The 14,834-nt window shown below is 34.5% G+C and overlaps 1 protein-coding gene across 2 annotated transcripts in view; it reads left to right on the top strand.

Annotated features, from left to right (window-relative positions):
• Positions 1-14,834, top strand: part of LOC149944020 (gamma-aminobutyric acid receptor alpha-like) — a 117,397-nt gene that overhangs the window by 89,456 nt on the left and 13,107 nt on the right. For both annotated transcript variants that reach the window (XM_090174845.1, XM_090174846.1), the window contains 4 exons: positions 3,893-4,113; positions 6,868-6,950; positions 9,181-9,315; positions 12,239-12,391. In XM_090174845.1, coding sequence (XP_090030971.1) covers positions 3,893-4,113; positions 6,868-6,950; positions 9,181-9,315; positions 12,239-12,391 — 592 coding nt within the window. The remainder of the gene's footprint in view (positions 1-3,892; positions 4,114-6,867; positions 6,951-9,180; positions 9,316-12,238; positions 12,392-14,834) is intronic.

Here is a 14,834-nt window from a genome sequence, read left to right as displayed (position 1 = left end):
TCGTTTAATCTGCATATTTACTTAAAATCAATTATATTTACAATGACTTAGTCTAATTGTAAATATAATTGATTTTAGTGAAATATGCAAATTTAACGAAGTATCTTCTTCTTAATAATCAGGTAATACTATAGCACGGAAAAATATAAATATTTTGAAATAAATTCAAATTTAAACTAAGGAAACACGTTGATATTTATAAAAGTATGTTTATTTAAAATAAACAAACATACTTTTATAAATATCCGCTTGTTTCCTCGGTTCAAATTTGAATTAATTTCAATATATTTATATTTTCCGGTGCCACACTAAAGTATTATCTCGAGCTAAAATAATATTTATTTAAAATAAACACATTTTAATTTTAATTTTATATTTATCCATGGATCTACCAAATAATTTTAATATTTATATGGAAAATTATTTGAAATATCACAAATTCTATTTCCATAGATTTATATGGTTTTGACATCAAATATCTCAGATTGCAGTTTACGACCTAAACCAGGTGGATTATCATTATGATCAAAATGTCATTTGTGTATGATGAAAACATTACATAACCAATTAAAATATATATAAATTAATAAAATGTTCTATATAATTAATACAGATATATAGTTAATGTATATATTCATTATTAATTTATAAATTTTTTTCTTAATTTGTTAATTTATTGAAATTAGCACTAGGTTATTTTGTCTATAAATAAAACTTAAATTAAATATAACCTGAATGTTCTTGATTTATTCTTATTAAATCCATTATTAATTTATAAAAAATATATAAATTTTTTAATTATTTCAAATTACCCCTAAGTCATTTAGTTTACAAATAAAACTTAAATAAATTATAACCTAGATGATCTTGAGCTATTCTTAATATATCTATTAATTATTTATTTAAAATCTTAATTTGTTAATTTATTCAAATTAGCACTAGGTCATTTAGTCTGCAAATAAAATTAAATATAATCTGGATGTTCATCAGTTATTCTTATTATATCCATAATTAATTTATTAATTTTTTTCTTAATTTTCTAATTTATTAAAATTAGCCCTAGATCATTTAGTCTACAAATAAAACTTAAATTAAATATAACCTGGATGTTCTTTAACTATTCTTGTTATATCTATTAAATTTTTATTTAAAATCTTAATTTGTTAATTTATTCAAATTAGCACTAGGTCATTTAGTCTGCAAATAAAATTAAATATAATCTGGATGTTCATCAGTTATTCTTATTATATCCATAATTAATTTATTAATTTTTTTCTTAATTTGCTAATTTATTCAAATTAGCCCTAGATCATTTAGTCTGCAAATAAAATTAAATATAATCTGGATGTTCTTCAGTTATTATTATTATATCCATTATTAATTTATTAATTTTTTTCTTTATTTGCTAATTTATTCAAATTAGCACTAGGTCATTTAGTCTGCAAATAAAATTAAATATAATCTGGATGTTCATCAGTTATTCTTATTATATCCATAATTAATTTATTAATTTTTTTCTTAATTTGCTAATTTATTCAAATTAGCCCTAGATCATTTAGTCTGCAAATAAAATTAAATATAATCTGGATGTTCTTCAGTTATTATTATTATATCCATTATTAATTTATTAATTTTTTTCTTTATTTGCTAATTTATTCAAATTAGCACTAGGTCATTTAGTCTGCAAATAAAATTAAATATAATCTGGATGTTCATCAGTTATTCTTATTATATCCATTATTAATTTATTAATTTTTTTCTTAATTTGCTAATTTATTCAAATTAGCCCTAGGTCATTTAGTCTACAAATAAAACTTAAATTAAATATAACCCGGATGTTCTTGAGTTAAACTCTTATTTAATTTACTTATAAATTACGTGCACTTTTGACTTTTAAGATAAAGCGGTATTTTTAGGGCAAAGCGTGAAAGTGAAAATTTCGCTTTTATTAAAGAGTGATAGCGGCTCTTTTTCGAATCTTTTCAATAATTCACTGTCGGACAATAGAAGGGGTTTAAATCATTGAAGTGTAGACAGAAATGCGACTCCGACGAAAGGCCCGAAAGGGGGTACAATCGGTCTTTACCGAGATATCAACTTCTTTTCAGCCCAGAAGAATTGAAGAAGTGGAAAAAAAAACATTCCACGGTTATTTCAATAAGAATACATTATTCGTTGCGCTTTTATTTTTTGTAAAACGGACAAGAGAATTGAAATGTTAGTTTTAGAAGACGATTGCTCCAATCGGAAACTGTTTTTACGCTCGAGTACTCTTCATTCCGTTTTTGTTGTTTATTTTAAACAGATATTCGTTTGGCTTTTGTTTATTTAACTGAAATTGAAAAAATAAGAGAAGATAAATCGAAATAACTATGCCTATAAGTGTACAGGGTGTTTCTATTAGCGGCGTTTAAACTGTTTTTTAATAGAAAATGGGATCAGATTCGTATCTTGTTTTCGGTTAGGGAATGGATAGAAAAGGTATTTTTCAGTTCGGGAATGGATGGAAAAGGTATTTTTCAGTTCGGGAATGGATGGAAAAGGTATTTTTCAGTTCGGGAATGGATGGAAAAGGTATTTTCAGTTCGGGAATGGATGGAAAAGGTATTTTTCAGTTCGGGAATGGATGGAAAAGGTATTTTTCAGTTCGGGAATGGATGGAAAAGATATTTTTCAGTTCGGGAATGGATGGAAAAGATATTTTTCAGTTCAGGAATGGATTTACCCTCGAGACGCGATACTTTGAATCGGGAATGCAATTTCTGGAATGGTATGAAATGGATGGGAATGATGCAATTTATATGAAATAGAATGGGAATGGATGGGAATGATGCAATTTATATGAAATAGAATGGGAATGGATGGGAATGATGCAATTTATGTGAAATAGAATGGGAATGGATGGGAATGATGCAATTTATATGAAATAGAATGGGAATGGATGGGAATGATGCAATTTATATGAAATAGAATGGGAATGGATGGGAATGATGCAATTTATATGAAATATAATGGGAATGGATGGGAATGATGCAATTTATATGAAATTGAATGGGAATGGATGGGAATGATGCAATTTTTATGAAATGGAATGGGAATGATAAAATATATGTCAAATGGAATGGGAATGGATGGAAATGATAAAATATATGTCAAATGGAATGGGAATGGATGGAAATGATAAAATATATGTCAAATGGAATGGGAATGGATGGAAATGATAAAATATATGTCAAATGGAATGGGAATGGATGGAAATGATAAAATATATGTCAAATGGAATGGGAATGGATGGAAATGATAAAATATATGTCAAATGGAATGGGAATGGATGGAAATGATAAAATATATGTCAAATGGAATGGGAATGGATGGAAATGATAAAATATATGTCAAATGGAATGGGAATGGATGGAAATGATAAAATATATGTCAAATGGAATGGGAATGGATGGAAATGATAAAATATATGTCAAATGGAATGGGAATGGATGGAAATGATAAAATATATGTCAAATGGAATGGGAATGGATGGAAATGATAAAATATATGTCAAATGGGATGGGAATGGATGGAAATGATAAAATATATGTGAAATAGGGCGGAAATGATGAAATTTTTGTGAAATGGAATAGGAATGATAAAATATATGTCAAATGGAATGGGAATGATAAAATTGATGTGAAATATGGCGGAAATGATGAAATTTATGTGAAATGGAATGGGAATGGACGGGAATGATAAAATTTATGTAAAATGGAATTTGAATGGGCGGGAATGATGAAATTTAAGTGAAATGGAATGGGAATGGACGGTAATGACCAATATTTGAACGGAATGGAATCTGCTTGTTTTTACAATTATAACAATAAAGCTTTATCATTGTTTCCAGTCCTATTCAATGGATTGCTACTTCCGTCAGTCGTGGATGGACAAGAGATTGTCCTTCCAAGGGACCATGCCCACCATGTCCTTGTCCATATCCATGTTGGAGAAGATCTGGAAACCCGACACTTATTTCTACAACGGTAAACATTCTTCCTTGCATTCCATCACCACGCCCAATAAGTTCGTCCGACTCACGCAAGATGGCACGGTGCTCTACTCGTCCAGGTAATTATGTTACTCTGTTTTACCGGTGGCCATAACCACAAGTTATAAAATATAAACCCATATAGGCTTTAAGGATTCTTGCCAACATGAACAAAGATATCAAAGTTACATTACAATAGGCGAAACTATAAAGTCCAGGGGGGGGGGGGGGCTGAAAAGATGGTAGCCACGTGACTTTGTGGAGAACTGCAGCGCCATCTATCTTAAGAAATACGAACTATTATTCGTTTTAGTTTTTTAATGGTGGTTTAAATTTTAATCGATTCGTCTAAATTATCTATTTATTATTATTATTATTAAAAACATTTTGTAATCGAAAAGTGTAAGTTAATTAGCTGTCTGCAGTATCTGGAAGCTAGGAGCAACAAACACAACACCCCACACAAGGAGAACGCAACCCGTCAAAAGTCGTGGATTTTCTTGTGTACGTTTTTCATTGGATAGACGCTTTAGCGCCTGCTGCCGTCGGAAGGGTCCCCCCCCCCCCGCCCGTAAAATGTTCAGCGTAAAGGCTCGTCCAATGAAATTCGTACATAACCCTTCGTTAGCGTGTTTAAAGGCTAGCTGCGTTCTCCTTGTGTTGCTCCTAGCTGGAAAGAATAATTTTTTTTCTTTTAACGTCACACGGCCAACTATTTATACGAGTCACGGAATCGAAGTTGACTGTGAAAAGGTAGTCACGTGATTTTATTTTCCCCTTTTAACAAGTTGGTTAAGACCAAATTTACTTTTTAGTTTCGCATATTTTCTTAAATTGTTTCCCCCCCTTACAGCCGATGGGGTAGTCACTCGTAGAATCTTTATTTTCGGAAACATTCGGTAATTTCCATTGGTTTCTAACAATTTCTTGGTGATTTCCAATGATTTTCTTATGAGACTTCCGTGATTACCTACGATTTGTACACCTGATTACTAAAGTGACTACCCCCTTTCCATAGAAATTGTTGATTTAACGGTAATAGTAAGTGTAGTTAAATGTTGGCTCGTGAGGCATGAAGGGCTTGCCACCACCCTCCTACGCAATAGATGCTTCAAAAAATCATCCTCCTAGGATTATATTTACACCTAAAATGAAACCAACTTTGTATCTCTAATTGTTCTCGAGATCAATTTTAAATGACCTTGAAGACATGGTTCAAGGTCATGGAAATTTCACACGTTCTATCTGTCCTTAAAGTTTCAAATTCCTGGCTAAAACACATTGTGAGTTATTGGCCCTGTATCGTTTTGTAGTTAACACCCTGTATAGTGCTAGTTAAAATAATGACAATTTTTAACCTTTACGGCAGCAACAAGCGTTCCCGGAAGCTTTTTTGACACATTGAAGCTTGCCAAAAACACGACGTTCTGTTTACAGGTGAAAAGTTTCCATTATTTCCACAAGCACTTTATAAACAATACCTTGCGATTTCCTGGGAGGATGAATTATTTAAGCGCCTATTTAACTAGGCCACCTTAATTAAAGGCATTAGAATTCGCTAGATGAATTGTGCCTACGGTGGTGCTTTGGGTATTAGCCTAGCTGATTCTAATTATTACCCCTGAATAAATAAGGTCATTTTTTCAGAAATTATTTCATAAATATCTATCTTTAACAATACAATATTCCTACAAGTGAACCATGAGGAATTTTAATTATATTAACTATGTTAGTTAACTAGAATTGCGGCCCTTTTTAACAAATTATGTTCAGATGATCCTCGCGCCTCATGGTCTAGTTTTCCCCCTACATGAGGGGGGCAGGAAACACGTCACCCGAGTGTCTTATAATCACGTGGGATGACGTAGGTTTTACGGAACCAATGAGAAACCGGATCCATTTCATAGAATTTTGAAAGGATGAGGAACGAGGATTAGGACAAACGCTAAAAATCGTGAAGAAATAGTTATTCTTCCTAACTATAAATAAATATATTATTGATTATATAAAAAGGAAAATATTAATTTAATGAGTTTATATAAGAATATAGGTTCTAACATAAGTAACTTAATAACAATGAGTATGACACTTCCTATGGTTTTAATGCTAATTTCCTCACCAAACCTTTTTTCGACACTGATTCGATTGTACAGTCTCAAGTTGGACTTGCAACCTAGCTGAGTAACGTGTTATCATCCTTGCTAGTAGTATATTTCGCCTTATTTAGACACTAGGGGGCTCTGTACTGTGCACTAAACCTAGATTGCGCAATTGCTCTGAAAATCAGTTCGGTGATAACTTTTTCTAATTGACATACTTATTTTTATTATTTTACTTATGGTTCCAATTCCAAAACATAAACTGGAAAATATCAATATTGATTAGGTGGAAAATATCAATATTGATTGGGTTTATGTATGAATATATATACAAATTAAATTAGCATTTCCCGTCGTATTGGGTATTGATTTTTATGTCAAAACTGAACTACTATACCTATGGATTAAGATTTATTACCGTTAGGATAAATTTCATTCCTCTGAAAACTAATGAGCTTTCTAGAACGGAGTGAAGTACAAGTCCAACGAATACCTGGATTAGGAAAATTATTTGCGGATGGGTTCCCGGAAGCATTTCTACTCATTTCTTTGTAATTAGCAAAATGGGAATTCTTTCTTAACTGAGTTGCGGTTTCCTGCGAAAAAAAATCGAAAACCTAACGTCAGTTTCAGACTCGTTCGCTTTATCGGGCTAGAAATGTCGCGACCGGTAACGATACGACCCTAATTGCGTGTCTCCTTTGTGTTCTCTTCTTTGACAATGTTGTCTCTTAGGCTGACAATCCAGGCGCAGTGCCCGATGAACTTGGAGAATTTCCCGATGGACACTCAAAGATGCCCGCTGAAAATTGGAAGTTGTACGTATCATATCACTTTTGTTTCACACTTCAAACCTTTTACAAGCTTCAATTTCGAAAAGAGATGGCGCCAATGTCTTGTACAGAGTGCTGTCACTCTTTCGATATATTGACCAAACGTACAAAATTTTCGGAATTAAATTCCCGGACATTTCCAGGTTTTCCCTGACCAAATTGTCAAATTTTCCTTGATCATTTTTGTAGAATAAATGAATGGTTTGAGATAAAAAATCTTGAAAAATATTTTATTTCAAAGATTTATTTGCTGGATTTTTTTAGGGCCATTTTAAAATTCCCTTACTTTTTTGGGACCATTTTCAAATTCCTTGACTCTTCCCTGACATTTTGGAATTATTTTCATATTCCCTGTCTTTTCCTTTAATTTTTTGACCATTTTAAAATTCCCTAACTTTTCCCTGACCTTTTGTAAACATTTTAAAATTCCCTGTCTTTTCCAGGTTTTCCAGGTGTTCCACGTAGTGTACGAACCGTGAAAAAGAAATATTAAATATTAACATTTACGAAAAGTATCCTGCTAGTTATTTGTTTGAAAATTCATAAAGGGTGACACTGACCTTTGAAAAAAATCTAGGTGATATGAGATCTGACCAATCATATTTTTTCATTTCCGGAGTCTTCACGCTAAACTAGCGAAATTTGTTTTAAAATGGGCCTTTATTATTGGCTAGAATTGTTTTCCAAAACAACATAATATTTAGCAAGAAAGTCGTCAGAGTATTTAAAAATTAATTCCAAATTATGAAGTGATAAATATCGCTACGCGGCACAGTTTTTATATAGTTAGGCAGAGTACCTACTAGTGTTTATATTTTGAGCCGTTATTCGATTAATGCTTCCACGTTTTAAAGCTCATTCAAACTTGCGAATTTACTTAGATACGTTTATCGTGTAAATCTATATTATATACTTTTGCTATAAATGCAAATGGCGGCTCTAGTGTGGTACCTGGATGGTACGATAGATGTCGTTATCGGCAGCGCCTCCGATCTAGTGTGTTACCTGGATGGTACGATAGATGTCGTTATCGGCAGCGCCTCCGATCTAGTGTGTTAGGCCCGATTGGCGTATATTTGCAAAGTGACGCAAGGCTATTCAAGTAACTAGTCTCTCGAATTTAATCTTACGACCGAAGCTTAAAGTAAAATCATAAATTTTAATAAATATCCTTTTGATTTCACTAAAATAGGTTATAATATGAAAAGGTACACATCTACATTACGTTTATCAGAAGTATATTAAGTATTTTTCCAAAAGTTACGATTACAATATTTCGTGTTGTTTCTACGATAGGGGCGATACTTTACAGGCATCCACTTTCCCCACTCTCCCCACATTTTTAAAAAAGTTCGAACAAATTGCTAACAAATGAAACCAAGACGCCATAGAAATATTTAAGAACTATGTAAATGTTAAATGCTGGTACGATGAAGTTATACTTCTCAAACTAGGGGAATTGACTAGCGCCCTCTAGTGCTTACATTTTCATATAGTCTTAAAAATGGAGTCTATTAATTATAATTTATTATTTACTGTTATTATTTTATAATTATTAATTATACCAAGAATGTATTTATTTATACTCAGGGAGAATGATTATGTCGAGATAATTTTTAGCGTTTCTCCAATTCCACCCGTTGGGGCCCCCGGTATGCTCCTCCGCTTTAATAAAATCAAATAATACTGCAATCTCATTGGTTCTTAAAAATTACGTTTTTCGACGCGATTAACTCTGCTGCGAGGACGCAAAAAATAAGACCGCCTCCTTTTTCCCTCCCCCCCCCCCCTTAGCGTGACGGAGCTAGGGCCTCAACGTGTCCGTCGATAGTCTCGACATATTCATTCTCCCTGAGTATAAATAAATACATTCTTGATTATACTTATAAAAATAATAACAGTAAATAATATATAATTATAACTATAAAAGAAAATATCTTCCCATTTCGGAATTTTCAATCATAGTGGGTGGGAAATATCGCATTTTCCAGATGGCGCTGCAGACAGATGTTTAGGGCGTTTCCATTTGAGAAGTATGAGATCATGGAAGCATGGGACAATGTTATCGTACATAGTTCATAGCTACTTCTACGCGTTATTTTCAATAGTAAACTGCATTAAATGTTAATCAATCTTGCGTATGTCTTTCGAACACCCTGTAGTACTTGGTAATAAATGTTTTTTTGGCATTGGTCTTTTTGTCGTCGCCTTGTAGTCGGTTACGTCAACACGGATTTGATCTTCAAATGGAACCCGAAGAGAAGGGTGGTCATCGCGTCAGATATGAAACTGTCCCAATTCGATCTCATCTCGACTCCATCCGGAAATATGACCGAAGTTTGGAATAAAGGTATAATCTTCCTAATCAGCCCTCATTAGTCAAATTAGATAACATTGCCTAGGACTTTGTGGTTACCTAGTCATATCAATTCCATCAGGCTTCAAAGGAATACGTTTAAAAGTTGCAAATCGCGCAATTTCAATTCATTGTAATTAATTGCAATAAAGATAGGCTTCATAAATCGTCTCGTGAAGGCTACGCTTTTTTTACGAGCTTTCAGAGATTAGAAAGATGTCTTTTACAATTTACAGGAAACGTAATTTGAGTATTTTCATTGATTTTTTATCTTAGAGAAAAAGAAACCTGAAGTTCAGTTGATTTTGTAAGAAAAAGTATTTAATCTTAGACACAAAGAAACCTTAAGTTAAGTTGATTTAATCTTAGAGACAAAGAAACCTGAAGTTATGTTGATTTAATCTTAGAGACAAAGAAAACTGAAGTTGAGTTGATTTAATCTTAGAGACAAAGAAACCTGAAGTTGAGTTGATTTAATCTTAGAAACAAAGAAACCTGAAGTTATGTTGATTTAATATTTGATGAAGTTAAGTTGATTTAATTTTAGAGATACAGATAGCTTAAGTTAAGTTGATTTCGTAAGAAAAACCATAAATAACTTTTAAACAATAGTAAAAATAATTAAGATTTTTACGGTTAACCATTTCCGATAATTCAATTCGCCAAGTCTGTAATATTTAAATTTAAATTTTGTATTTTCTTTCTTACGAAGTCAATAACTTATGAGTACATAAATTTCAGAATTTTCTAAATGTTAATAAAGAGCGTTGTTTTTAGCACGTTTTCGAAAGTTACTACATCAAAAAATTAAACGTAATACGTGTGACAAAATACAATAAAAGTGTCCTTAGAAATTTCTGTATGAAAATGACGCGATTCAAATCGAATTGAACGGTAATTTGAAAAGCAGTCTCCGAATTTATCGAGTGCGTCGAATAGAAAAGGAGGGTAGCGCGGAATGACAATAGAGGACAGCAAACAACGAATCCAAACGGCAAACACTCCTCAATAGAATTCGGAAGAAAAAAGATGGAAAGTCTTAGACCGAAACTAAAAAAAAGGAAGTTCGCGTTTTTGCACGACTTCTCCCGCGAATGTTTCTATCTGATTGTTGACACTGTCAAAGGCCCAGCAAAGGCCCGAGCAAAGGCCCGGCGTTCTGAGAACTTCGGACGCCCTAAATATCAGGAAAAAGTAAAATGGGTGAGCGGAGAGATGCTATTGGCGTATAATGGTTCTTCTTAACGTCACCCTTTCACCTTCCGGCCATGTCTAGTGGAAGGTGGAGAGTATACGTCAGGGAACCCCAGTAGGAGCTTAGCTCGAGAGAACAATGACTTGTATTTTCCCCTCCCTACTGCAAATATTAAGAACCTTGTTAGTCAGGAAATTTGATGGGGAATAATATTTACTTTGATACTTGATTGCTGTTTCGTTTTTGTATAAAATTTGTTTTATAATAGATGGTCTCTCACAATGGATTTGTCTGTCTATTAGGGCGGTGCGATTAGTGGTTTTAGGCCATCGAGTCGGTTATCGAGTATTCGAGTCGAGTAATATGGAAGTCGAGTCGAGTAATCGAGTACTTGATTAAGGGGAAACTTTCTCTTATTCGGGTACAGTAACTAAAAAAAAATCGAGTTAAATTTTTAAAGAATCGGGTTATCGAGTACTTGATTAGGAGCTGGGTTCATTCAGGTATTTATGAAATTAAATTTAAAAGGAGTATAAACTAACTTTCAATGCTGAAAAATATTCCTTTAATTTAATTGAACCACAGGTACCGTTTACCCCCCCCCCCCCCCAAGTTGTAAAAACCCCTCTTTGAACTTTGATAGAAAAAATAAATACTCGACGAATAAAAAAAAACCATTCAAATATTGTAAACGTCGAAAACTCGGTCTAGTCGAGGGAAGGGGCACCGTGATTGGTTTGCTCTAGATCGTAGTACACGCATGCGCATTTATTTTATTTTTTTTTAAACATGGCTGCCTTTCAAACCATCTTCACGAAAGGATCTTAGTCATTGATCTCTTATATTTGTTTGTAAACTTCAATGGATTATTAATCATTATTTTCAATAAACTAAAATAGACAGAAATGCATCATGCATCAAAATAATTCAGTTAAAAGGTAATAATAGCTTTATTTTGGTTAACGTTGTAGGTCTAATTTGAAACTAAGCCAAAATGAACGTTTAAAAGAGCTCTAAGCTTTTGGATTTGTTATAGCTGACGAACTTTCAAAGAGCGAATTTTAACGGAAAAAATCTTGAAATTAAATATTTATTTTGGACATAGGTGGCACTAGCGTTGGGTCTACGTCACATCCCCCCCTCCCTTCTCGAACAAAACCTTCCTTTGGGAAGAGGACTGGTGAGCTTGTTTATTTTTTAAACCGTCTATAGCTGGGATATTTCAAACGAGGATACAATTCAAATTAATTTCCATTGAAACCCCCTTTCTTGCTTCGTTCATGTATTGAGTGGTTGACTTACCCGGTGTATATTTAATACGCGCACTCTTTTAGATCCTTATCGTCAAACCCACCTAATCAAATTCGGGTAATCGGGGGCAACCAGAGAGTCTTTTGTCTGACTGAGAAGAATGGAAAACATTCTGCTTTAGCCATCACTTCTAACAGTGACGAAAAAGCTTTTTGAAAAGCTAGTTTAATTGTCTTCGGAAAAGAAAGAACTCCTCTATAAGCAACAGCTCGAAACATCTGTTTCAGTCAGAATCTCTTTTTATTTACCACGAAGGGAGAATGAATACCAGTTTATTCAACCCACAATTCTCCTTTTTATTCCTCAACTTCGCGTATAGGATATGATAGGTATAGCTAGCTATTAAAGGAGTGGTTTAAGATACGCGTAGATCATTGTGTGAGGTTTTAATGAATTTTCGTGCTTTCTCAGGTACGGTGTCGGTGTTGGCCGTGAGTTTTCATTTGGAGCGGCACATGGGCTACTTTCTGATTGAGGTGTACGCGCCGTGCACCATGCTGGTCGTGCTCTCTTGGGTGTCGTTTTGGATCAACAGGGAAGCCACAGCCGACAGAGTCGCTCTTGGTAAAAACATTACTCTCTCTAGAGGGGCTTTTTAAATACAATTATTATATCATAAGTCTATAATATTGTTCCATAAGTTTGTCACTTTGGGGAATATTTTACTGACAATGAGACTACCCGAGGTGTTACACACCGATTTTGTTCAAACTCGGGGGATTGATAGACCTTCATGTAACTTGAAAAATTCCAAAGGGATTTTATTCAATGGGCAACGGGTTTGCCATGGCAACGAAAAATGTTTTTGACAACATAAAATGGAAATTTTCCCATTGAAAATTACATGGGATTTTGACCGATTCCTGTGAAACATTTTACAAAATTGAAAAAAAAAATTAAAGTACCAAAATTATGAAAATTTACGAAAAAAATTTATCACATTTTGATCAATTTTTTTATTTTTTTTCACAGGGAAACCGGTCAAAATCCCATGTTATTTTCAATGGGAAAATTTCAATATTAAGTTGTCAAAAACATTTTTCGTTGCCATGGCAAACCCGTTGCCCATTAAATAAAATCCCTTTGGAGGTCTACCAATCCCCGAGTTTGAACAAAATCGGTGTGTAACACCTCGGGTAGTCTCCTTGTGTGAGCTAGTAACGGAGTGACGTCATCGCAAGAAGAAAATCTCCCCCTAGCGAGGCGCTGTCAAAGGCTACGTGTGACGCGTTAGCAAGCGGACGCAAAACGGCGACGAAGAGCGTAACGCAGTCTGTCTTGTGAATTCAGGTGGCCGGGTTAATTACTCCCCCTAGTAAATATTACACTTCCTAGGGATATTTTATATATTTTCACTGTTAAAGAGAATTTTAAAATCAAAATATGATGTATTTGGACACGTACTACTTTCATAACCATAAGTAACATTATAACAAGAAGTATGACACTTCCTATTGCTTTAATGCTAATTTTCTAACCGAACCTTTTTTCGGCACTGATACTCTCTTCAAGCTGTGACTTGGACTCGCGGCTTACCGTTTTGGATGACTACTTTTTGATAAAAATTTAAGATATTTCGGCTTAGCGGAAGTCTCGCATATTTTAGACACTAGAGGGCTCTGTGCTGATAAAACATTTTGATTGCGCAATAACTATATGAAAATCAGTTTATTTGTAAATCTCGTTAATTGTCATACTTATTATTATTATGTTACTTATGATAAAACGTATTTGGACAAATCCGAGAGAGCCTGCGAAGTTACATATGGTTCAACCAAATAACAAGCAAGATCGGCTAACTAATAAGATGATTGGGTTTGCCATGGAATTAAAAGGAGCTGGCACGTTGGTCACCGTCAGATGAAGGTCATACTAAAGTTCAGTCCAGGGCCCCGGGTGGTAGTTAGTCCGCCACTAAGTATAAGAAGATTTAAACCAAAAATTATTCCGCAACCAAAGTTAGTTCTCAGCACAAAGCCACCTAATGTCTAGATATGCCTAAGGCGAAATATACTGCTACCCCGAACTATAATTTACTTCTCAGTTCGAGTGCGAGTCCAATTCGGAGCTTGGTCCAGAATGTCAGCGTCAGTGGCATAGCCAGAAATCCTTCAAGGGAGGGGTTCAAACTATGTAGAGTACCTGAGAGGGGTCAAGAAGGGGGTTAAATTTTACTACAAACAAAGTTACGCTCAAGGGGGGACACGGAAACCCTCCCCTTGTCTACGCCACTGGTCAGCGTCGAAAATAGGTTTGAAGGTTGGCCCAGAATGTCAGTGTCGAAAATAGGTTTGGAGGTTGACCCAGAATTTCAGTGTCGTAATTGTTGGCTCAGAATGTCAGCGTCGAATATAGGTTCGAAGGTTGTCCCCAGAATGTCAGCGTCGAATATAGGTTTGAAGGCTGTCCCAGAATGTCAGCGTCGAAAATAGGTTTGGAGGTTGACCCAGAATTTCAGTGTCGTAATTGTTGGCTCAGAATGTCAGCGTCGAATATAGGTTCGAAGGTTGTCCCCAGAATGTCAGCGTCGAATATAGGTTTGAAGGCTGTCCCAGAATGTCAGCGTCGAAAATAGGTTTGGAGGTTGACCCAGAATTTCAGTGTCGTAATTGTTGGCTCAGAATGTCAGCGTCGAATATAGGTTCGAAGGTTGTCCCCAGAATGTCAGCGTCGAATATAGGTTTGAAGGTTGTCCCAGAATGTCAGCGTCGAAAATAGGTTTGGAGGTTGACCCAGAATTTCAGTGTCGTAATTGTTGGCTCAGAATGTCAGCGTCGAATATAGGTTCGAAGGTTGTCCCCAGAATGTCAGCGTCGAATATAGGTTTGAAGGTTGTCCCAGAATGTCAGCGTCGAAAATAGGTTTGGAGGTTGACCCAGAATTTCAGTGTCGTAATTGTTGGCTCAGAATGTCAGCGTCGAATATAGGTTCGAAGGTTGTCCCCAGAATGTCAGCGTCGAATATAGGTTTGAAGGTTGTCCCAGAATGTCAGCGTCGAAAATAGGTT

The sequence above is a fragment of the Leiobunum rupestre genome, chromosome 5 (assembly GCF_980474605.1).
Source record: "Leiobunum rupestre chromosome 5, qqLeiRupe1.1.hap1, whole genome shotgun sequence".
Taxonomy (NCBI): Eukaryota; Metazoa; Arthropoda; class Arachnida; order Opiliones; family Sclerosomatidae; genus Leiobunum; species Leiobunum rupestre.
Note: the sequence above shows the minus strand (reverse complement) of the source record. Positions and strands in the feature narration are given on the sequence as shown.